Genomic DNA, 24,333 nt, shown 5'->3' on the forward strand with positions numbered 1-24,333 from the left:
ACTTTTTTTAACCTTTTTTTTTTAGATTAAAAAAAGCATGCTTGAAATATTCTCTAACAATGCCCCATCCAAGCTCGCTGCAGTATTGTTAGAAATGATGATGTCATAACACCCCAGATCATATAATTTAAATAATCAAATGAATAAAGCTGCAAACACCCAATACACTACCCAAATGCAAAGCAATGTTTGATGCAGTTTTACAATTAGATTTACAAGTGTAAACATTTCTTCTCTGTAGATGCAGAACATCTTGGGCTTTATGTCACTCCATTTTTCTGTGCTTTACATAAACAGAAGAGGAAGGAGGGAAAAATAAAAAAAAACAATAGTCACACATACCAACAGCAGATGGTCTATGTTACAGATTAAGTTACAGTGCAGCTGCTGCACCTAACAAAACATATCAGGAAATAATCCCCAAAGTTACCACACCCAGATCAGATCCTCAATAAAAATACAAAACTTTTAAAGCCAAGATGTGACAGATAAACAGAAGTCAACATGACAGCACACCTGGCCGGCAGACAGCCTCAAACCCAGTCCAGGTAACACGCCTTTGCCTAATCCAGGGCAAACGTAATCCTTGCCAAACCGCTCTGATAAGAACATGTAAATAAAAAACGTATCAAGGTTTCCATAGCTTTAGGATTAGCTGTTCTGGTTCTGGTGATAGCATTACTACCAACAGTATTATTAAGAATAATATATAAAAACCACACTGCTACAAAGAGTTACAGATTGGTGAAAAGGAAAAACTGAATCCCAAACATCATTTAGCTGTTGATTGGGATTGTTTGATGTTGTCCACCTGCTGGTTTACATACCCACACTGAAGAAGGATCTCTGAATGGCCCTTATAGATGCTGTTCTCTTTCTCTTTTGTAGACATGTAGAGATGTGTACGGCTATAAAAGCTGGAATGGAAGTATTATTTATATGAAAAATAGCTATCAGCCTTTTGTGTAAATGAACAGCTGTGAAAACAACACTTCCCATTACTTGCCCTAATTATATCCTTTCTTTGTAAATTTGCATATTTTATCTCCCTCCTACTCATTATGGGAGACCATGCTTCCATTTCGATGTAGTAGAAAAAATACATAAAACCAACAAAGAAACGATGGATGGATGGATGGGTGGGTGGAGGCAACGGAGGGGAGAAGGGAGGGCTGTCTGCCTCATATTGAGTATTTTCCAGTTGATTCTGTTGAAGCTTTCTCAGCAGCGTAGCTAAATAAGCAGCGGCATGCTAATGAATGGAGAACGAGTGTGATAATTTACCAAAGAATGGAAGACTGTGAGAGATAGGAGTTGGAGAGGAGGGAGGAAGCGGGTGTTGGTGCCAGCAGACAGCTGAAAATATTTATTTTCAAACAATTATTTAACACCTGTCACTGGTCTATATGCCTGATGGTTCTTTTCTGTCAAGCCTATATTCATAATACTTAAAGTAAATATTCCCTGTGTTGCAAATGTGGTAATTTCACGCACTGTACACACAGCCGGCCATGTGTTTCATGCTTTTCCATGCATAAAAGGGAGAGAGAGAGGCAGAGAGTGCCTAACTGAAGGGACACTGAAATGACAATATACTTTAGAAGAGCAGACTGTTCGTCCTCTTTCTAAAAGGACGATGTGATGGAGGCAGTAAACAGTCTGTGCACCGGCTGTGGGCTCTGAGATTATTTCTTTGTCACCAGCAGAGCCACCAGTGTTGCTAAGCACTGCCGTGGAGAAAATCCTCCAAGAGAGGACTGATTGGATTTTTGTTCCAGGGAGCCTTTTGTGTTAGCAGCATAGGGACTAGATAATAGAGGTTGATGCCACTTGGTCTCTGTGTTATGGCTGAAGGATTGAGTTTTTTTGGACTCTTCAATGTGTGTGCAGAGTTAGAATGTCAGTCCTGACAGCTACCAGATCGATATTTGCAGTCTTTTGCATCATCATTTCTCCAGAGCCCTTAGGATGCTAATTATCACAACATCTGGGCACTTGTCTAAAACAAAAACTTTTTTTCTGTTTAGGAAACTTTTACAAAAACTCTTGGAGAAATATGCCAGTTTCCTGAGGTAAAGAAATGCTCCAAGTTGGAGGTTTATCCTTCTCTTGGTTATTAGGCCTACATAATTCTAGTAAAACACAGGATCTTCTGGTAAGATCCTTTTTTACAGGATAGTAACATCACAATATATCATGAAGATCCTTTTGACAGGCTTCAAATAGCCTCTCAGGTCTGAGTAAATATCTGTGTTAATATTAGTTTAGAGGGTTTTATTGTGAGCAGGTAGATTAGACTACATATATAGCATTCAAAGAGCAGCATACCTTCACTGCATCAATTATAGTTCCTTGTATCGAGGATATTCTTCAGCTCACTTTGTGCTCCTGCTGTCCTGTTTGTGTGTGCGTGTGAGTGACTTTGTACTGACCTCTGTTGGAGACAAAGGAATGATACAGAAATATATTTTTAATGGCCAGTCTTTCCTTGTGTTTGAATTTTGCATGTTTTTAGACATATTTAGTTTTTTTTTTATTGTCTCTTAAAATACTGGATATTTTCCAACACAAAACAAAGGTGAGACAACTGTAAATCTTTGTGTCTCAGGCCTTAATACTGCTGCAGCTGATGTGGTACAGATGCAAACCTTGACTAGACACCAAAGGAGATACATAACTTGTTAAACACAACGTATTCAACTCATGCTCTAACTCTAGTGGTTTTTTTTTTTTGTTTCATTAAGCTTACAAACTTCTATGTATTTACAGAGTTTAAATCAGTGGCAGCTGCTGCTCTCTGAAACAGGTGACGCTCAGTGGTGTTAATTAAATCCAAGCGCCATGTATTGCTTTAACAAATACTGATACACATCAAACACATCACTAAAACAGATGAAAATAGAAACAATGGCAAGGGTTAAGCACAAGATGACTGTTCTGACTGAATGATCAATTTTCCTTATTGATTAAGAAAACCTCCTCACTGTCTGGCCACTGTCAGCCAAAGTATGTTTGCCAATCAGCATCCAGCAGCCAGCTGCAAGGCCCGCCTCTGGCTCAATAGACCCTCTAATAGGTTTAGCCTCACGCGAAGTGACGTGTTTTGGCGTGTTATCCAAACAGGCTCTACTTTCTCTGTGCTTACTTCATTAGACAGAGATATTACCTCAACAGTGATTTCTCATTAAAGCTCACAGGTGGCGTTCTGCTGCACCAGAGGGGAGGGGAGATCATGTCTGAGAGCGGAATAGACAGCTGATTAATGCACATCACACTCATTAACTCAGGCACATTTTAACACTTTAACGCATTTATGACGTTTGACAATTAATATTTTATCAATAATTTTACGAAATTTACAGGGAAGGTTTAGCCTCCCCAGTGTTCAAAGATAAACTGGTTTACATGTTATGGACCAACAAAAAGGAATTATGTATAATTACTTAATAGAGGAAAGTTGACCTTTTTTTTTTTTCCCATTTCTGCATTTGTATTCAGCTCCACTTACTAAATAAATCTGCTTCAACTAATTCAGGATTCAGATATTCGATTGCAGTTACACTGAATGATTTGCAGAGATTCATAGTTTAGGCTGGGTAATCTGCTGAAAGTGTCCCTATTAGTTTGGCACCAAACTACTCTGGTCTTTATGAGAGATTGGCAAGAAGAAAGCAACTGTTTTGGGGGGCAGTTTATAAAGATTTTATTATTTTATATTTAATCTTATTTTTACTTCTCCTCAAACCATGCTGGACAAAACATGTTGAAGAAGTTGCTCTGATCAGACAAGATAAAAAAAATGAACTCTTTTGCCCATTGCAGATAGTTATGGACTCAGCCATTTCTAAGAAACAGATGAAAGATCTTACTGAATCTTAATCCAATGGTAAGATCCTAAAACACATTTATTATTGATGAGAGCATTCCAGACATTGATTACCATTGATTATATGTCTCTTGATTATATGTCTTTTTTTTTTTCCTGACATCTTTGCAGTCCTCTTAAAAAAATTATTTTATTTATACTGACAAAATTTTAAATAAATAATTTTACAGTTATGTTATCACTGAAGTAAGGAACCTTTTTAAATAGATCTAGCTAGAATCTCCATGAGCAGGTTCCTACTGTTTTTTTAATGTGGCAAGACACAAAACAGAGGGCACAGGTGGGATTTGATCCTACAGGCACCAAGGTCAAAATCATGCAGGCCGAACAGTCAGCCAGAGGGAAATCCTTGTGGTAAAGTAGCCAGGATGCATGATCAGTGGAAGGCATTGTAACAGGACCCCACACTGTCACACCTCTGCCCCTCTTTCCACTATAATATAGCCAAAGCTTTTAGTATTACTCTACCTCAGGTGAAAGTTATCTGCTCCCTGCTCCTCATGATGACCTTGGTTATGCTTATCAGGGTTAACCTCCAACACACTTAATGCTGGGTTGATGGACTATTAGCTGCAACGTACAATTATCCCATTCTAAGTCAGTATTAAGGTTCTGCTGCTAAATTAAGCCTGGGTTGAACCACTTTTTTCATGTCCTTGTGCGCAAAGATGCACTAGACACCAACTCTTTGGCTCGCTGCTGCTCTAAAATGAGCTGTGTCCCCCTGTTGGAGCCTTTTCTGAGGTGCTTAGTGTAATTCTTTGTGTAATTAACGAGGCAGGCTGATGGCTCTGGACTAAACAGTCGGGGGTTTTTTCCGTTAAAGGATGGACAAGCCACCTATGCATCTCCACGTGTTAGCATAGTTTCTTATGTGCAATTTTTTTGTCTTTCTCACTCTTTGCCAGGCTATTGTGTTGTGGGTAGTGATTAAATTGAACAAAATTCAATCTAATAAATTTTCCATTAATATTCTTAAATCTATTGACATTTTAGGGCTTAATGCATACTTTTTAAATCAGAAATCCTTATTTGGCTATATTCAGAAAAATTGGGGTTTGCAGCCACTTTTGGTAGATACAGTTTTTTTTTCTCAATTCCTCCATTGCATCATATTAGAAAAAAATGCTATATGTTGGTAGATGTTAGAATAATTATTTCGCTTGGTAGAAATGATTTTGAGGGATTAATGTATTTCTCTTTTTGGCTCAAAGCAAACCTAGACCAAGCATATTGAGACAGTTTTCCAGGTTCTGGAGGAAAGAAATGCATAAAAAATAGGAATTAATTCATCTCAACAAATAGTGGCCGATATCTGGTGTTTTGGTGTTAAAAATAATTAGTTGTAGCTTTTAAATGATGTAACAACCTTGCCATCTCCTTACTTTCTATAACTTTTTTATGCTCCATTAAACCAGTTTCATTAGGTAATTAACAGGGATAGAGACCCTGAACTTAACATTTATCATTTATAGATGTCCAAACAGTTGGTCCCTATATGCACATTACACACAACAATGATTGGTCTGTGATACCTTGTGCAGCCAAGGCGTGAACTAACGCAGCACATGCACAATTTTACCATCGCCACAATCATGTCCACTTCCCGGTCTGGACATATTTTTCAATAAAAATGTGGTGAGAGCTGACGAGAAGCTTGATGAATGTCAAAATTGTAACTTTATAGAAGAATATCGTAGAGGTTGAAAATGACGATTCAGTTAGAGGTTCATTCTCAAAACAAACAAAGGACCTAACCAGCCCAAATGATCATATAATGCTGCAATTGTCAAACTTCAGTCATTTAGTGCAATTATTCTGCAAGTTTTCCATATAATCCTTATCAAGTGAGTTGAAAGTTATGGTACAATGAAAAATGTAAATAAGAAAATAAGAAATAAACATTTTTGAGCGAAAATTTAAATTTCCTACAGAAATTATAGGACATGTTTAAATTAATTTAGCAGTCCTAGAAAATAAAAGAGTTATTTCGAATTAAAAGTAAGACATGATTGCACACAAGTACAATATTTCATCTCGGGTCTAAACTATTTTTCCAGCAATCGCCTCTTATATAATGCCTCTACAATGTGCAGAGTCTTAAAATTCCCTGTAAAGATTAAAAGGATGATTATACAGTATACTTTCTCACTATAGAGCGGGATTAAACCTTTGATTAAAGAACTAAAGGTCTGAATTTAAAATATGCACAAGATAAGAAAAGATCAAACACAAATTGTTGACTTAAAAAAATGTAAGTCAAATGTTAGCAATGGATTATCTTTTCTTAGACACAGAAGTTGCAACAGCACTCTGTATAACACAGAATCAATCGTCCTCCAAATCTACTTTAAGCTGGAGCAATGATTCTGTGAAGGGATTTGAGATCAGAGACCTTGTCTGTCCTTGACTTTGGTTTGTGTGTGTGTCTGTGCATGCCTCCATTGTGGTCAAATATGAGCCGTTAGTTGTCAAATCACATTGCCCCTCAGTGTGCCCCTGCCCCTTATCATCTGATCCCAAACCCAGCCGAGCACAAACAGGTCTTCGATCGCCCCAGTGAGAAGCAAGCTGCCAGTTGGCCCTGGTTTTATCTGCTATTATCTGTCAGACGCTGCACACCTTTGAGTTCGGCTACCCCTTTGGATGACGACCGATTTGGATTCACCAGTCCAATCCCACCAGCTCCCTGCTGTCAGCGACGGCAGCAGAAGAGAAGGTCTCTGGCTGCAGGCGTCTCTGTCTGACAGCCTCCCAGAGGAAAGAGTAAGAAGTAAGAGAAGCACAAGAAAGAAAAGGTGGCAAAAAAAAAAATGATATTAGGATGAGCGGCATCCCTATCCCTAACTTGCCAAAGCTGCCCACCAGCCATGTGCTGCAGCTCATCTGACTGCCAGATAAGTGAAGATTAGAGCAGAGGAGACAGTGGAAAAGGTTTTAGAGATATGAAATATTCGCTCTCAACCCTGGTAACAGCTGTGATACTTTCAGGACTTCCTGTGATATGTCTGACATTTGATGCGGACACAGATGGATGTTTTTCATTACAAAAAAAAAGCACTTTTTTATGCAGGTTTGTTGCTTGTTTTTTTCCTTCTGGTCGGTCGTTGACTGTATAAATTACATATTTGTGAGTTTTCTATCTAGTTAGTAGAGAATAACAGTCTGGTGACAGTAGCAGGATCAATAGAGGTCTGTAGCAGGAGGTAAAGCGCCCCTAATAAACTAAATTGACTTGAGCTGAAATATGATCAGCATTTCTCTGCTGGTCATTATATTCCTTATGAAGAAGATCAATGTCTTTGGGGTGGATCACTGAGCATGCACAGCAGGGCCAATGTTGATACTCTTCTAAATACATAATAAAGGATTTATCTACCGTGTTTTTTCATGGTTCTGTTTTCATTAAAGATCTGTTTTCAGGCCCTTCAGTAATGACTGGTGTGCTGGTGTTAGGCAGGGGTGTTCATTTCATGGGCTATCACTTTTAAATTGGTGAATGCCTTCTTCAAGGTTCATTAGGAATTTCTGAACTGCTAATTAAGAGGCATGATAAGCAAAAATCTGAGATGCCTCCAAGCAAATCAGAAATACGGACAGTAAGAAGTTGTGATGGATTCTAAAAGCGAAGCTGTCATTTAGAAACCAGACAACCAAATCTTCATGTTGCAGCAAACTTAGAGGATCAGTTGAGAAAGTTCCCCCTGCACAATTTTTCATCCTTGCTGTCAAATGACGGTTTTTGTCTCACAGCTGGGTCTGTTGCCTGTTTGTAGTCTGCCTGCCTGCCTGTCATGCCAACGAGCCTCACACATCCACCTGTACCAGCATCTGTCCGTTCTGCAGACTGGAACAGGTGCTCTCTCTTCTTCCTCTTCTACACATTGTACACTTCATACACACTTTCAAGCACTGTATACAGAGCAGAGATTTTATTTTAAAATATACTCCCCTTTTTTTTATTATGCGACGCATACTGGCGTTGTTAACTTCAGCTCCGGCTCCATCTGTCTGTCTGTCTGCAGGAACTTTTTATGATTCCAGTTGCAAGGCTGCAATGATGACGTGTGTCTAATTTCATCATCGGCATCATTACTGCTATTATCCCGTGTCTCCCTTTAATGCAGGCTAATGGATGACCAATAAAGATAGATGAGCCTGGCAGTGTGGAGCTAATAGACAGGACATGATGTCTGGCTCCTGTCCTGACTCAAGCTTTCAGGCGATCAACTTCCACACGCAGATAAAGCAGCTCCGTTTTTATCTTTACTTGCTGCTCACTTTTTAATGGGTAGCTTTATCATCAGCTAATTATCATGCCAATATTTCAGAACAAAATAAGAGTGGATTTTTTTTTTGTGGTGCATGACTAATTAGTGAAAACAGTGTGTTCTGGGTTTAGTAAATGAATAGCAGCTGCGAATTAAAGTCACATAATGATGAAAAATAAATACACAACAAAAAAAGAGCACACAGCCTCTGACATTTTGGGTATTTCATTTATTATTAGTTTAGGCAGTGAACATTACATCCATTTGATGAAAATCATCTCATCCTTTCTTTAACCAAATGCAGGAACTGTGAAAATTAGGACACCTTATTACAGTCTGTGTCTTATGAAACCTGTGGATATTGTCACTTTGACGGTGATCAAAAAATATCAAGAAAAAGTTAAGAATATTTGCCTCATTCAAATCTTAGAAATGTAGTTTGATCTGGATCACTGTGGTTGTACTGTGATATATAATGACAATCAAAGCTTTCTATTTCTGACTGTTAAAGTGAATTTCAGGGTAGGATCTTCTCAGTTCCACTCAGTTCAAGGAGTTCACAAAGCAAATTGTAGAAGCTTGAGAACATGTTAAGGGGATTTAAAGAGGTCTCAAGATGATTTGAAATTAACCATACAATCAAAACAAGCCCAGATTTGTCTCACCTAGCAAATTCTGAAAGCAAATACACAGAAGATGGGAAATGGCCCGTATTTATAATACACTTTATTAAGTGTGGAACCCAGGCAATTCAATCAGATGCACATTCATGCACTTAGGTTTGGCTGCAAGAAGTAAGGCTGCCATCAAGTCAGCACCACAAATCCACTGACTACCAACAATAAGTTAAGCAGCAGAAGTGACTTTCACAAAGCCACCATGAGTGAGATGGTCAGAGGAGTGGGGCTGATAGTGCCAATCCACTGGGTACAGGGTACAAGGGGTGCTGGTGTCTATTTCCAGCTGTCAATGATGAGAGGCAGGGTACACCCTGGACAGGTCACCAGTCTATAACAGGGCAACACTGAGACAAACAGGACAACCATTCCCACTCACACCTAAGGAGAATTTTAGAGAGGCCAGTTAACCCAACAGTCATGTTCTTGGGCTGTGGGAGGAAACCAGAGTACCTGGAGAGAACCCACAAATGCACAGGGAGAAAATGGAAACTTCATGCAGAAATAACCTGGTCCGGGAATCAAACCCAGAACCTTCTTGCTGCAAGGCATCAGTGCCACTCATTGCACCACTGTCACCCCGCAAATGTTAAAGGAAGCCCCCAAAAGGGTTTTACCTGTGTTCATGTATAAGAGCTTGCTAAACTACAGCATGCAGTTGCTATTCACATCACTACCTGTCTGCATAGGCGGATCTACTGGGGTGGCATAGGGTGGCAAATGCCACCCTAAATGACAGCCTTGCCACCCCAGCTGCCACCCCAGTTGGCGGTAGGGAGGGCGAGGCTTATAAATTATGGATCATTTGAGAATTACGACCGCTAATTTCCAATGTCGGACTGCAGTGAATGCAGCACGAGATGACGCGAGAGCGACTGAGACTGATTGTTTTGAAAACTGAATGGGGCAAAGCGAGGGAGCCAGGGGTCATGGGGAGAGGAGACACAGGATGAAACAGGTAAAAACTGACTAACTATCTATCTGGAAATTAAATCATAATGAAAGCACAATGTTGCTAGCATAGCTGCAATGCTGATTTTGAGATGATAAAAATCAGGTTGCCGTTATTTCTCTATCTATGATGTTAGTTAGGCCTGACGTCTCAGGCTCATAAAGACATATTTGCGGTCAACTATGACAGAAAAGAGACGATCAAGTTTGGTTGTACTCAAATCAAAACGCACAAAGACATTGGATCTAAATAAAGTTGTGAAGCGTTTTGCTGAGCAACATGGAAATCACTGCATTCAGCTGTTATAGTCATGTTAACTTTATGTTATGCTCTCTGGTGAGCCTTTACAGAGCTGTTACATTTTGTTTTGGCACCTGAGAAAATCTGACATTTCCTTTAAAAAAACCAAAAGTGTTAAAAGTTAAAAATGTGATACTGGTGTGAATCCTGCTTAATATGAAGCAGTGTTGTTGTTTCTTTTTTTGAATATATAATATGAAACTATCCAGAAATGACCCGTATGAACCTACTCACAAGCAAAATGTATTTTTATGTTGCTTCTTTTCAGATTTGTGGAGATTTTGATGTAACATACAGAACCCGCCTTTTTGTTGATTTGTTGATACAGCAGTATGGAGGACCAACTCTGCCATATTTAAAAATAAATACAGAAATAAATAAATGCTTAATAAATAAATAAGCATACAATTAATTGCCACCAAAAATACAAACAACAAATAAATGTAAGTAGAAATTAAATTATACAGCTAGTCATAAAGGTATATAACTGTTTTTATTTCTTTGCCTTTTTAATATTTACCTTATTTATTTTTTTGTCATTTACTATCTTCAACTTCATTTTTTAATTACTTATATTTTTAAGTATTTATTTATGTGCATGTTATCATATTTTTGTCTGTTTTATTCTTCCTTTGTATTTTTTTACCCTAGTTATTTCTTTGCCGCTATTTCTTTCTGCCTGCCCTGTTTACATTTCTGCCTGCCATTATAATATAATTTCTAATTACATTTATTTGTTGATTGTATTTTTGGTGGCAATTAATTGTATGCTTATTTATTTATTGAGCATTTATTTATTTCTGTATTTATTTTTAAATATGGCAGAGTTGGTCCTCCATATACAGCTCTATCTACAGCATATCTACATGCATGAAATGTCCCTTTCATGTTGCCTTAACTGCTGTATGTCAAGTTACTGAGGAACAAATGTGGTAAATGTGTGTTCAGAGTAAACATTACATAGATGTTCAGTACCTTGTTCGGGTGCCTTGACCCATTTATTTCTACTGTGTAGTTCTGCTCACTTTATTCCAGCTCAGTCCATAGATCTCTGATGGGTAACTTTTTCTTTCTATAGTTTCTTCTTGGTCAAATGCTGCAAAGCTGCCTCTCTGACAGTCAATCTCTCACATCTGCGACTCAGCACCTGTGTCTTACCTTAATACCTTTCCTGTCATAAGGCCCCTCTAGAAGTAGTGTTATCATTCTTCTATATCCTATTAGGTGAGATCACATTGTACGATGTATTATTAATATGAACTGTTTCACATGAAACACTAGTACTGTACATACTATTCTCACCAAACTGTGATAACTGTGATTAAATTCAGTGTAAACAAATGCCATATGTTGCCACCCCTAAAAAATTCCTGCCCCCTCTTGCCACCCCATAAATATTTTTCTAGATCCGCCCCTGCCTGTCTGTAAACTACTTTGTTCTTATTGTTTACTGCTCTGTCTTAGATTCTCTATTTGAATGGCATAGCTATATGCCTTCCAATTTGACTTTGTTTCTTTTGCTCTTAATTGCTATTTTATTTTGTGTTGTATTTTATGTTACATTGTTTGCAGTGATGTAGATGGTACTGTGAAAGAACATTACCTCCTCTGGGATTGTTTTTTTTTTTTTTTTTATTCAGAGCTTTTTTTATTTTTAAAGAATAGGAGTTTTAATTAAACAGACTCATGTAACTCACAAGATTTTGTCCTCTTTAGATTGGGTTACATTTTATACTATACCCCTTAAAAAATATATCAAATAAGTTCCGTAATTCTACAGGTATGCAATAAATACCTTATTGTCAATAATAAAAGTGTATCTTTACGTCATCCTATTTACAGTCTCAGACATTAGACTAGTATGATTTGATTGACCTGAAGTCCCGTAAAAGTGGACTTTGCCTTTTATTTAATAAAAAGATATACTTAAAAATTTATTTTTTAGCTAAAAATTCACATTCAATTAGTCTATTTATATATTTCCTGTTTATAGCAAATTCCATCTTGGCTAATTTTGTTGAATCTATGAACAAGACACATCTTTAATTTAACAAATATATGTTATATATGTATAACATATATGTATATGCCCTAAGATTAACTCCTGCTATGTTTGTGATCATTTGTTTTGCAAACAAACATTAGTGCTTAAGATGACTTTACAGCTGTGGTTATCTTAGCTGTGAGAAATACACAACTGCCTATACTACATAAAGGTTGATCAGTAATAACTTCTGATTCTAGTTTTTCTCTGTCTAGTTTTTACATTAAAAGTTGTTTAAAAACTGCTTTATTACAGGTCAGTTTAAGAGGAAAATATAACGTGTTTTGTATAATGTTTATCTGTTAGATAATTTTCTTTGGCAGGTACAGATATATATTGTGCATATAATCAGAAACTGCGCAGGAACTAATTAGGCTTTTAAGGAAAACTTCCATCAAAGTAATAACTGCATTTGGTTTTATTTATTTGGATTCGACTAAAAACCCAACATCAAACATTAAAATAGACAGGTGTTCCTTATGTAAACCATGACCACTTAAGACAAGAAAGCATCTGAAGCTGAGGAGCCTTATGTTGACAAGCCCAGCTTTGAGGACAGAAAAGCCATTGAACAAAGGCTCAGATTAGCAGTAATCCTCTGTGTGGATTGTGGAGAAACGTCTCCGATCTCTTGTCTATCACTCTCCTTCCTCATATAGTCAGCTGGGTATAATGAAGATTAAAATGCATATGGATTAACAATTTTCTGTATATATATGTATGTATGTTTATATATATATATATATATATATATATATGTATGTATGTTTATATATATATATATATATATATGTGTGTGTGTGTGTGTGTGTGTATGTGTGTGTGTGTGTGTATGTATATATATGTAAGCCTTCTTTGTGGTCATATTATAATATGATCAATTTTCAGCACTAAAACTTCAAAGGAATGATTACAACTCAAACAGCCTTTAAAGTATAAATAACACATTTTTTTATTTAGTCGACATTTTTGTTTGTTTTTAAACTATCTTGTATATGTGACTCTAAGACCAGTTACACAGCACACTGAACAAACATCATGAGGAAGTTGGCATTTGAAAGATGAATAATCATAACTATATAAATGCCTGAAACTACAAAACATTTTAAAGAAAGGGGGAAAAAAGCTCTGTATTGTTCTGCATCAGTTAATTTTCAATTACAGCAGCCGAAGCGGAACGAAATTGTTAGTGTCATTTATCGACTGTGGTGCCCTCTATTAGAGTAACAACTGAGAAATCCATCCTGTTGTAGAAACCACCTGGCTTACAATAACAAAGAGTTCGTTTCTGTCTGATGTCTATAAGTGTTTTACAAGGAACAGATGAGAAGCAGAGATCACATGAGTGCACACAGGGACCGATCACATCTAACTGGGCAGGTAATCATCCCGAGGACTTTTCTTCCGCAAGTTCCATGAAGCTGTTTCCTTAGAAGACAAACCGAGAGGTAATTGGTGTCCAGATCGATTATTTTTAATGACTCTTCAGCCTGAAATGTCCCTCCAGACCACTGAAATTGTTTAAGATGTTTGGAGGGGACATTTTATCAAAATTGTTGCCGGTTTCTTATTAAATGCCACACTTCTTTACTGAGACATCTTGTATGCAATTTTGTATTGCTTTGAATCAGATTTAGCATATTTTTAGTTAATTAAAATGGACACTTTCAAAGTATGGATTATATAGGGCAAGGGGTCTTCAAAGTTTTCCAGACCAAGGACACCCAAACTGATGGCGAGATGGACCAGGGACCCCCTAATTATATATATTGTATGAAATTGTGTTATCAAACTGTTCTTATAGTCACTCTATTACAGATGGAGTAATTTAAGGAAAGCAATTTGTGCCCTGGGATTATTAAAGTATTTCTGATTCTGATTCCTCATTGATGGGACAGGTGTTGTGAATGAAACGGTGCCCAGCTTGAAAGAGCTCCTGTGTGTCGCTGAATGTGTGCATTGAAGACTGAAAGACATCTTCTGCCTCCATTTATCTGTTTACTACAGTGTTTCATTTCAGTTAGTGGAAAAAAATTGCAGGGGGCACATAACTAAAAGTATAATCAACCAAAGCTTTTCACTGTATCACCCAGTCCATTATATAAAAAAATGAAAATGCGCACACTTTTTACTAAATTATTTAAGATATATACTATAACTCACTTATCATCCTATGATATGATAAGAACAGACAGATTAAACACAATTTAAAATATATTTTACCTCACCAACCATCTTATGATTTAATTTGATAAAAACAGACAGATAAATTGATCATTTGATTTTTTTTTTTTTTTTATTGAAAATGTAATAATCCACTTGTTTTTTGGAGCTGGTTTCTGATATGAAAATCCCATTGCAAAAACATAAAAAGACAATTAAATCTTCCCTTTTTTATTTATTTATTTTTTTTATGCACATGAAACAGTTTTTGAAATAGTAGCATTCCTTATATTCCATATGGTCCAATACTCAGATTTGAGTCCAGCATGCAGTGTTTAAGAATTAAAACTGTAGAAATACATTTGACACTATACAAATCTAAACATAAAGTAGATCAGGTTAAAGCGATTTCTACTAGTTTTGCCTTGATGATACACTGCTGATGTGGACCAGTCAAGAGTAGCCGAGCGCAGAAACAATCCCCCAACCCCCCCATGAGTATATTTTTTTAATACTTTGTGGGGGAAAAACTGTCAACCATATCCAAAGTGCAGGACCAAAGACATCTAAATAATGTATGCTTTTGTTAGATTTTTTGAAGACGACATGTGCTACGCATTACCCGTTTCAGCCATCGAAGATTTCAGACCTCTGCAAAGAACTGATTTTGATCATCAGAAGGTGTATCTGGTTCACAGAGCTGGAGAGAATGGCTGCGCAGGCCAGCCGTGCGAAGCACAGATCCTTGCCCTTGCAGGTAAGCTACTCGTCTTAAAACGCGGAAAACACCGCTTTAAACTATAATATCATCCGCCGGAAAAGCGACCGTTCCTGTGCGTGTAGCATAGAGGAGCTGTCAACGCGGGTGTTTTCGGTGGATCCGTCAGACGTGATCAGCTGGAATCTGACAGCAACGTCCTCCGCTAGCAATGCTAGCAATGTTTGCTAACTTTAGGTTACTGATGTAGCTTGTAGGTGCTTCATGTTTTTTTATATTTATTAGTGCAGCCTCTCATTCTGATAATATCTCGACATCAATCAGCCATGGGGAGTTTGTGGTTTATACGCGTAGCCTTTATCAATGACGAGCAAAAGTGATTGTTTACACCTAGAAGCTAACGATGCTAGCTGACGTTAGCATGCTAACGACGAGACGCATACAAAGTGGATATAGGATTGTCATCATGTCAACAGTGAATTCTTTTATTTGTTATTTAGAAGAGCCGCGGTGTATTATTGCAGCTTTAGCCTGAGAGCATTTATAAGTCGGTTAGCCAGTTAGCTTCTGTGTAGCTTTGGGCTACATTTGCGATGTTGCAGCCATTTCCGTGTCAGTTAACATTTCAACGTCCTTGCAGTTCGGAAATGTAAGGATAAATAACAGATCAGTGGAAGCGAAACCGTGTCCCGCTGTGGTGGAAATATTTGTTTCCATTTGCATTAGCAGTTTAGCTGCACTCTTAATCCTGAGAGTGAACCGTCTGGGCTGTGAGATGTTACAATGTCAAAGTTTACCGCAGTCTGCCGGAAAGCTTCCCCTTTTAAATAGTGCTAAAGTTAGCTTAGTGGGGACAAAATAACGTTTGGATTTTTTTACACACTGTTTCCAGCTTCTATTATTAATACGTGTGTTTCTGCTTAATGGTTTTACAGATACAGTAGATGAATTTGAAGATAGTATTACACAAAAGAAGATGAAAATTCCCAAGATGTCCATCAGGAATTCAGGAAAGTCTATCGAGAATAATTTTGGAGAGGAGAGATTACCACTGAGGCATAAAAAGGTAGGCTGAACACCTGTTTTTGTAAAATACTAACTCATTTATAACAGAAAATACAAACTACTCCTTATTGAAAAAAATCACAGTCTTATTGTCCTTTAATCACACACTTGTAAATCTAATCTAAACCTTAAAATCATGCATCCTTTACCAAGTAGTGGCCCATTTAATAGTTATTATAGGGCTGATGTTTAACTGTGTATTTTCCTTGCCATGTATACACCTCTTGTCTTATTTCCGTTAGTTGTCCTTTCATGATTTAATATCACCTTTTCATAAAGTTGGCTGACTTCCAAAATCCCCTTCGCTATTTTTACCATATGCTGGATTAACACAAATTCAGCACTCTGGACAGCTGCCCTTTCACCGGCAAATCCGCTGAGCAGCTCATCAGAGAACTCTATGACTCCTATCCTCTGGTCTTACTGAGATGTGCATGGTCAAACAAATTGATTGTAGTCACTGCCATACCCCTGCATAGATTGAATGTGTTTTTTTTGGGTTGTTTTTTTTTGTTTGTTTTTGAATCCTCTTAAGCAAAAATTATTAAACATATTTTTGGAAAATCAATTCAAAAAATAGTTGAATGCCCTTATGCCATGGCCGATAACTAGAATAGTTGTCAGTTTGTAGGAAATATTATATTTACATTGTTTTATTGGCTAATACTATTTAACAAATGTTGTTAATCTAATATGTTTGTGGTATTTTGGAAAGGACAAAATTTATGTTCTCATTTACTTTCTGGTATTGTTTCGCTAACTGCTAAGAAACTTCTTGGAACATAGCTTCTTGAATTCTATACTTCATTCCCAGTTGTTTTGTGACTTATTTCCTGATGCAGAAATGTATATTTAAGTCACTGTGTGCTATATTGCAACAGTATTTGGAAGGCTAGAAAGCTTAAGTCCAAAGCATTCCAACAATATAGTAACAACTTGGTTTGACTTTCACTTTCCAGACCTGATTCACAGTTTGGTCACTAGAATGCTTAAGCACATGGAGAGAGGTGTGGACATCACAATGATGGAAAAGGATGAAAATCTGGGTTAATCGTAATTGATAATAGGCCTGGATGATTAGTCAGTTTCTATTGATTAATCAAATATTTTGTTTATGAAGATTTAAGTTCTGAAAAATGTGGATTTCTTTTTCATCAATACACCCTTTGGGCCTCCATAGCTCAGGGAAACATCAGTTCTTCACTTTTGTTTCTTGGATGTCTCCTCATATGATACACTGTGTGATACTATTAGCTGCAAACATTTACTGTGTTTTTAGTTACCATTTGAAATTAAGGTTACCTCCCAGAAGGGATGAATGAAATCGAAGCTGCTTCTGATAGCAATATAAGATATTTTTAGTAAAAACATAACTGAAAAAAATCGATTAATTGGATTTGGTAGGGAAAAAAAGCATAAATTAAGACTTTTAAATCATATGCCCAGCCCCAATTGAAACTTTCCTCAAAAACATACACCATTCAATTGTAATCTCAGTTTTTTGGGTGCTTTTTTTTTAGAAACCATGCCATGCCATCCTTATATTAGAGGACATATATGCCAATATCTGTTTACAGTGTTGTTTTTTTTCAACGATGAGATGAAAAAATAATTTTGTTGACATTCCTTTTTTTTCATGAGGTTTAAAAAAACCCGATGAGCTAAACGTGGATCTTTGATGACTAAAACATAACTATTCCTAGGTTTGAATTTGAGTCGACGACATGAGACTAAATAAAAATTAGCGGATGGTCGGCAAGACATTTAAACTGCATCATTGTGCTGTGATTTGCTAAGCAATATCAGCCGTGCTACTGCGTCTTGTTAGATCCTGCCGCCCATCGGGCGTGCAGCACTACACATTCTGCATGACCACAGATGGATAATGGCAGCAGCGGCAGGGTCTGTGAAAATAACCCGGAATCATTCTGGTACTGCACACTCAACACTGACAAACTCTGTTCTTCTAGCTGTATTTTTGCAGAAATGTGTCTTTGCACGCTTAGCTCTGAGTCTGTGCTTCACGTTCCTCTCTGATGTTTCACTCTCGGCAGTATGGCTATTCCTGCTCTCGCTACTTAATAAACTATCTGGCTGATCATCCTCTGCCAAGCATAAAAAAATCCCTTTACTATCAATATTTTATTTTTGCTGCTTATGAAAGGTGATACTTATCCTTCTTTAATTTCTACCAAAAGGAATCCCTAAGTTATATCCAAATAAAATATTTCATTGCATACTGTTTATTTTTGGATAAAGAGCCAGGTGAAAAGGTACATAGATCTTTGAATATTTCTCTCTCATTGTTCTCGTTTCTATCTATTTAAATATGATATTAATGTTTCCTTTTTTCCTCTGGATTGGCATGGCATTACAAGGCAATTATGTAGGTTCTCTCTGATTCACAGGGTTTTTAATCAAAACCCTGTGAATTGAAATCTACTTTGACCCCTGAGCAGCAGTAACCAAGGGGTAAAAAGAAATAAAGCCAAAATTGCCAAAGTATGAAGAATAATGTTTTGGTTCTTTGCCTTTTTGGAGTAATAAAGATTTTATTGATCTGTGTGTAATGCATAATTCATAGCAGATCAGGAAGTGTTTGCTTTGAGTTGGAAACCTTGTTTGTCCAAAACCGTTCCTTTATTGTACAATTATTAGCTTGTCTGTCTGCTGTATTAACCAATATGATGTGTTGAATTAGATCTGCTATTTTCACAACTTTTGTGAGACTTTTTTATGAAGTGGGGCATTAATAAAAAGAAAAAAAGCTTATTTGAATTATATAAATCAAAGTTTTCTGCCCAACAGCGATGATGAACTGCATGGCAGCATTCTATACCCAGCAATTATATTATCTAGGCAAGAGCTGTCAGTCTGGTAAAGAATCTGGTTGTTATTCAAAATGGTAAAGGTTAACTTTTTTGCAACACTACTAAAACTAGACTAAAACCTTTTTAAGACTAAAACTATCACATATCATAATGACTGAAATGGGACTAAGGCTAATAATGGTTTTCGTCCTGAAGACTAAGGCTAAATCTAAGATGGCTGTCAAAAACCACACTGTCTGTTTGAGAGTTACAGTAGAACTGCAATTGTCAGCATGATTTCTTTTATGGTCATAGCTTTGTTGTCATGCATCTGCCCAAAGCCTTTCCTAACATGTCATTTTGTTTAGGCCCTGTCTCATGACCATGGGAAGCCTCTCTCTAACTCCTCTAAGAGCCTTGCAGCAGTAGTGGCTCGCCTTGAGAGAAATGCAGCCAATTCCTATATGGAAGGTGAGGAGGACTTGGATGAGGACCGGTTGGCGGAGGAGGGAGAGGATGCAGATGATGAAGAGGAAGAAATGGAGGCAGAGCATGGGCAACGTCATCATCATCAGCAGCAACATTTGGAGGTGGACACGCATTGTGTGTCAGAGGTCGTGGCGGCCGTTGTTCCAAGGGTTTTGTATGAGGAGCTGGTTCACAGCTACAGGCAACAGGAGGAGGAGATGAGGAGACTGCAGCAGGAGCTGGAGAGAACCCGCAGACAGCTGGTGCAGCAGGCCAAGAAGCTAAAAGAATACGGCAGCTTGCTGACAGAAGTTAAAGAACTGAGAGACTTCAACAGGAGGCTGCAGGATGTACTCCTCATGAGACTGGGCAGCGGTGAGAGAACAGGAGAATGCACTCCAACACACAACCCTCTGCAACCTGTGGTACTCAGATGATTTATGACCTTATCAGTAAAGTTACAGTTATTATACCAAAGCAATTATATTGAATTGTGAATTATTGTCAATCAAACTCAGAGAATTATATTGCTAGGATTTTTTTTTTTTTTTTACAACTTTGTGCTGACTTTAAAGACGAATAATTAAAGTATTTGGAGTTGAGTTGTTCTAGAAGTCTGCTGATAAAAGTCAAATTAGGGGACTTACAAATTGATGCTTTCGATGCACAAATAGGAGGAGAACATTAGCAAGTTATTCATAAAGGACCAGAAGAAAATGGCCTTTTAAAAGAAATAATGATTTTAGAATAGGGGCTTTTTTTTCAGTGATTATAATTAGAATCTTTTTGTGTGCTCGTATCTCTGCATCATTTTTAAGTTTTCTTGACCCATCTACCATCAACACAGATGCAGGACATACAGTTAAGCTCAAAATTATTTATACCCATAGAAAGTTTTCTTTTATTTGAACAGAGAGAAATCCCTGCAAGAAATACCATGGCAAACTGCCGAAGGTGACAAACTGCAGAGCTTTCAGATAAAAGCTTAAATTGGCTCATGCAAAAATAAATGGGTGCATTAAGAGATCAGTCTGTTAGATAAACACGTTTACAGAGACTGTCAAAATACATAAAAAATAATCGATTAAGATTTTTATTGAGGCTTATATTTTAGAACAACAAAAATATCTTCATTATTTCTGTGAATCAACTATTTGCTACAGAACATTCATAAGGAATACTCTAGTTATCAAGCTGGGACTTCAGCAATATGATTCTTTCAGCTGGATTGGGTGTAACATTTGGCTGATGGTAAAAAATAAATTAAAAGACAGATTCCTCCTTGATTCTGTGTTTTATACTAATTAAGTCATTTAAAACTAGTGGAATATTGAGATATTTCACCCAAATAAATGTAACAAAAGGCTAAGAATGTCAAAAAGCCATGTCCAAACTTGAACCTCAGCAAACGTTGATTTTTAGATGCAAATAAAGGAGCCTAAATGCTGGTTAGTTCATCTAATGGACTGACTAGAGATTAGAGCACCCTGGGAGTCCATCAGTCTGGGAATAGAGTGCATCGCTGACCGATATTAAAACTCATCAGCTGCACTAGAGCTTAGTGTGGCCAGCTACCAGAACAGCTTAGTTACTGTCGCAGGCCATGGGGAAGCCCTGACCTAAAGCAGGGAGCAAACATACCATTAACACTGTTCCAGGATATAAAAAACAAACAACTTAAACAAAGTTTGTATGTTTATATTTAACGATTGTACTGAGCATCGGTAAATGGCTGATTCAGTGGGAGATGAGGGTCCAGTTACTGTCTCTGTAATGTTGAATGTCACCTTTGTCTCCTAGAGCCTATGCATGACAATGGCACTCAGACAATCAAGGCTGAAGTGGTGGAACCTATAGTTGAGGCCCAGGAGACATGCAGGGAAGAAGCAAACACAAGTTCAAGTTACTCGCCTTCACCCAGAACCGTGTACACCTGCAATGATGGGAAGGTGAGTCTAACTGGGCTTAACATTTTACTCAGAACTGGACTCTATTACATTGGTGCCCATTTTAAAATGTTTACTTTTAATTTTAATGATGAGTAAACTCCTTCTCTAATAGGCTTTTTGCATTTTCTGTGTGTCACTTTAGTTTTTCAGAAGTTCTTTTCTTTGATCTTTATGATATAAAACAGAATTATGCAGAATGAAAAGTTAATCTTCTTAACAACACTCATGATATGGAACCAGTAAGATGTTCCTGAATCAGATTTTGAAGTTATTTATTCTTTGATATATTCGATTTTTTATTAAATAAAAAGACTACAATGTCTTTAATATAAAACGGAAACTGCATAAATCAGATATTTAAACTATGGTTAAGCAAACATGTCATTAAAGGGTTTTTTATTCACAAACATTAATATGTTATAATTGTAATATAGTTTAGATGTTTGCATATTTTTATTCTTCATCATTACCAATTAAACCCAGTGATGTACTGCAACGAAATTGACAATAAATAGATAAATAGTGATAAATAAATAATAATTTAAGTAATGCAGAAAAAATATTAAACAAATATGTATTTTATAGTTTGGTAAAGTTAACATTTTCCTGTTTGACGTTGTGGCTTCTTCAATTGTTAAATATTTAAATAATCATAAATAAAGGTATTTTCAGTTTTATGTTTTTAATTCAGTTAAGAGACCCCCATATAAACGTTAAATAGTTCTTTGATTTATATCGATATTTCTGTTTATTTGCTGCGAAAGAGGAACCCAACTATAGCAAGCCCTAAAATCTTTCACCTCCTGAATTAGTAATCCTGGCCATTTTCTTGTGCATGACCATCGAAAGAGGCCTGATTTTTGTAGGAAACACTGCATTTCCTGTTAACAACCATAAACAGTGAAACAGGCTGTCATGGCTGATCAGTTCTTTCCCCTTTGCTGCCCTGTCCTAGCAGGTAAACAAGGTTGAGAAGATTATTATTGTTCCTGTAAGCCCAGCCAGCATCATCAGTGTTTATTAGCCTGTTGGGGTTCTTTGCTTCCCCCACAGCTGTAACTCAACCAGCCGCCCCGTCTCAGATGATGGGGGGGATTGGTGCTACAAGCTCTTGGGCCTGTGGCCACTTCAAGCGTGAAGAACACTTGCAAATTAGAACGCTCCTACATCTGGGAACCATATTAATTATTTGCACGAGAAGAATTTAAAGTGACTGACAGGTTAGGCCTTCAGAGAGTGCAAGGGGAGGTTAGGAAAGGAGGTAGGGGAGATGGTGAGAAAAAGATAAAGAGAGGAAAAAGGGCTGGATGGATGAATACAGCCTTGTCTAACTTAAGGCCAGTAGAAAGCTTGTCTGCTGGCTTGAAGCCTAAAGCACATAAGCTGCACAGGGAAAAGCTTTTTGGATGCTAGCCTAAAGACTTTACGGTGATAAGAGAATAGAGAAGGAAAACAGAGACGCATTTGCCCCCTGTTGCATTAGCTTACCTTTAAGACCAGGTCTGTCCTCATTGCCAGGGAATCAGCTTTGACTGTTTTGCAGTGGTTTATGTAATATACTCTCACATTATGCAGAAAGCTGTAGGGTGAGGTATAATGTAGGCAATCAAAGCTGGAACCTGTGACCCGAGTTTCTTTAGTGGTCAAAGCAGGTAAAATAAGCTTCTCTTTAAACTATATTTCCAAAGGGATAGATTGCCCTTAGTAACATCTGTGCTGGAAAAATCAAGTAGCAGAACCCTTTTAAGCACTTAGTGTTGAACCAATATTGTTGTGCACCATTTCAAAATAAAGTTCAATGTATGGTTTAAGAAATAAAAATCATCAGGGGGAGAATGTCTGACTCCCTGTTTGCTTCAGTCCACACTCTATTTCTTCTGCACATCATGGTGATGCTACATGAAAAAAAAAATTCAAATGTGAAATTGTGAAAATTGTGAAATTCTCTTAAATGGATTTAATGTACGAAAGTCAACAATGATGTTAAAACGCCAATTGGATCATGGTTTAAGTATCTGCTCTATACCAGAGGTCAGCACTCTTCACAGTCTATAGAGAGGTTTTCTCTTGACCTAACTTTATCTGGAGCTACAAGATCTATTTGACCTTTGCACACACACATACATATTTATAAATTTTATAATAAATATAAACTGAGCAAAATGTTGACATTTTATGGAACCTAAGGCCTGATGCACGAAGCGAGCTCAACAGGATTACGTCCAGCCTATCCAGTTTAACCAATCCACAACGATGGCAATCAGGATCAGCGGTAGTGAAAATGGTGAAAGTCCTCAACCGCAGCCATAAATGTAGATAAATACCTTAACTTTTTTTTTCTACTTAAATGAAAACTCGTAGCATTTCACCTTCAGTCTCCTACAGACTATTTGCTCTACATGATCAATGTTCTATTTCACAGAAACATTACAGCCATCTTCTTAGGTGTTTTTTTTTTTACCTGGTGATTTACCTCATCGGTGCAGCTTCAGTATAACATTTCCCCTTCTCATTTATCCTGATACAGCAAACAAGAAAAATGATACACGGATGGATATATAGAGATATGTATCTGCCAACATATTTATAAAAGCCTGATTTGTCATAATGCATTGATTATGAAACTCACAGAAATCCAGGTAATGACTTACCTACAATGGCATAAATCCCTCTTTTATACAGTGTAATGTTACGTTCACACCGGACGCAGCAGAAGCAGCGAGTTTACATGCAAAGTCAATGGTTGATGCACGTCAAGGAGCAGCAAAAGGTCCCGCAGCGCGTTGTGAGCAGCAGGCGCAGCGCATCTGAGCAGCTGAAGCAGCGCGTTGGGAGCGTTTAAGCATCTGACGCGCCGCAAACGCGCTGCTGCTCGAGATGGAAAAATTGAACTTTTGCTGCGCTACGCACCCCATCAACCAATCAGAGAAGCTGATCTGGGAGCTGGCAGGGAGAGAGAGACAGCGCTGATGATACAGAGCGCTGTGATCGTTCCTCTGAAACAGTTTATTAACACCTAAATTAACTTAA

General features: G+C 37.4%; 2 protein-coding genes across 5 annotated transcripts in view; both read left to right on the forward strand.

The window, feature by feature from the left end:
* Positions 1-24,333, forward strand: part of agbl4 (ATP/GTP binding protein-like 4) — a 408,595-nt gene that overhangs the window by 287,271 nt on the left and 96,991 nt on the right. The window lies entirely within an intron of this gene.
* The window catches only part of bend5 (BEN domain containing 5), an 18,968-nt gene continuing 9,391 nt past the window's right edge, over positions 14,757-24,333 (forward strand). The window contains exons 1-4 of one of the 3 annotated variants that reach the window (XM_015379825.1): positions 14,757-15,050; positions 15,947-16,077; positions 19,255-19,729; positions 21,155-21,303. In XM_015379825.1, coding sequence (XP_015235311.1) covers positions 14,867-15,050; positions 15,947-16,077; positions 19,255-19,729; positions 21,155-21,303 — 939 coding nt within the window. In that variant the 5' untranslated portion in view covers positions 14,757-14,866. Of the gene's footprint in view, positions 15,051-15,245; positions 15,265-15,946; positions 16,078-19,254; positions 19,730-21,154; positions 21,304-24,333 lie in introns of those variants that run through there. The other 2 variants (XM_015379824.1, XM_015379826.1) reach the window with 2 other exon arrangements.

This window comes from Cyprinodon variegatus, unplaced genomic scaffold (assembly GCF_000732505.1).
Source record: "Cyprinodon variegatus isolate N-32 unplaced genomic scaffold, C_variegatus-1.0 Scaffold200, whole genome shotgun sequence".
NCBI lineage: Eukaryota > Metazoa > Chordata > Actinopteri > Cyprinodontiformes > Cyprinodontidae > Cyprinodon > Cyprinodon variegatus.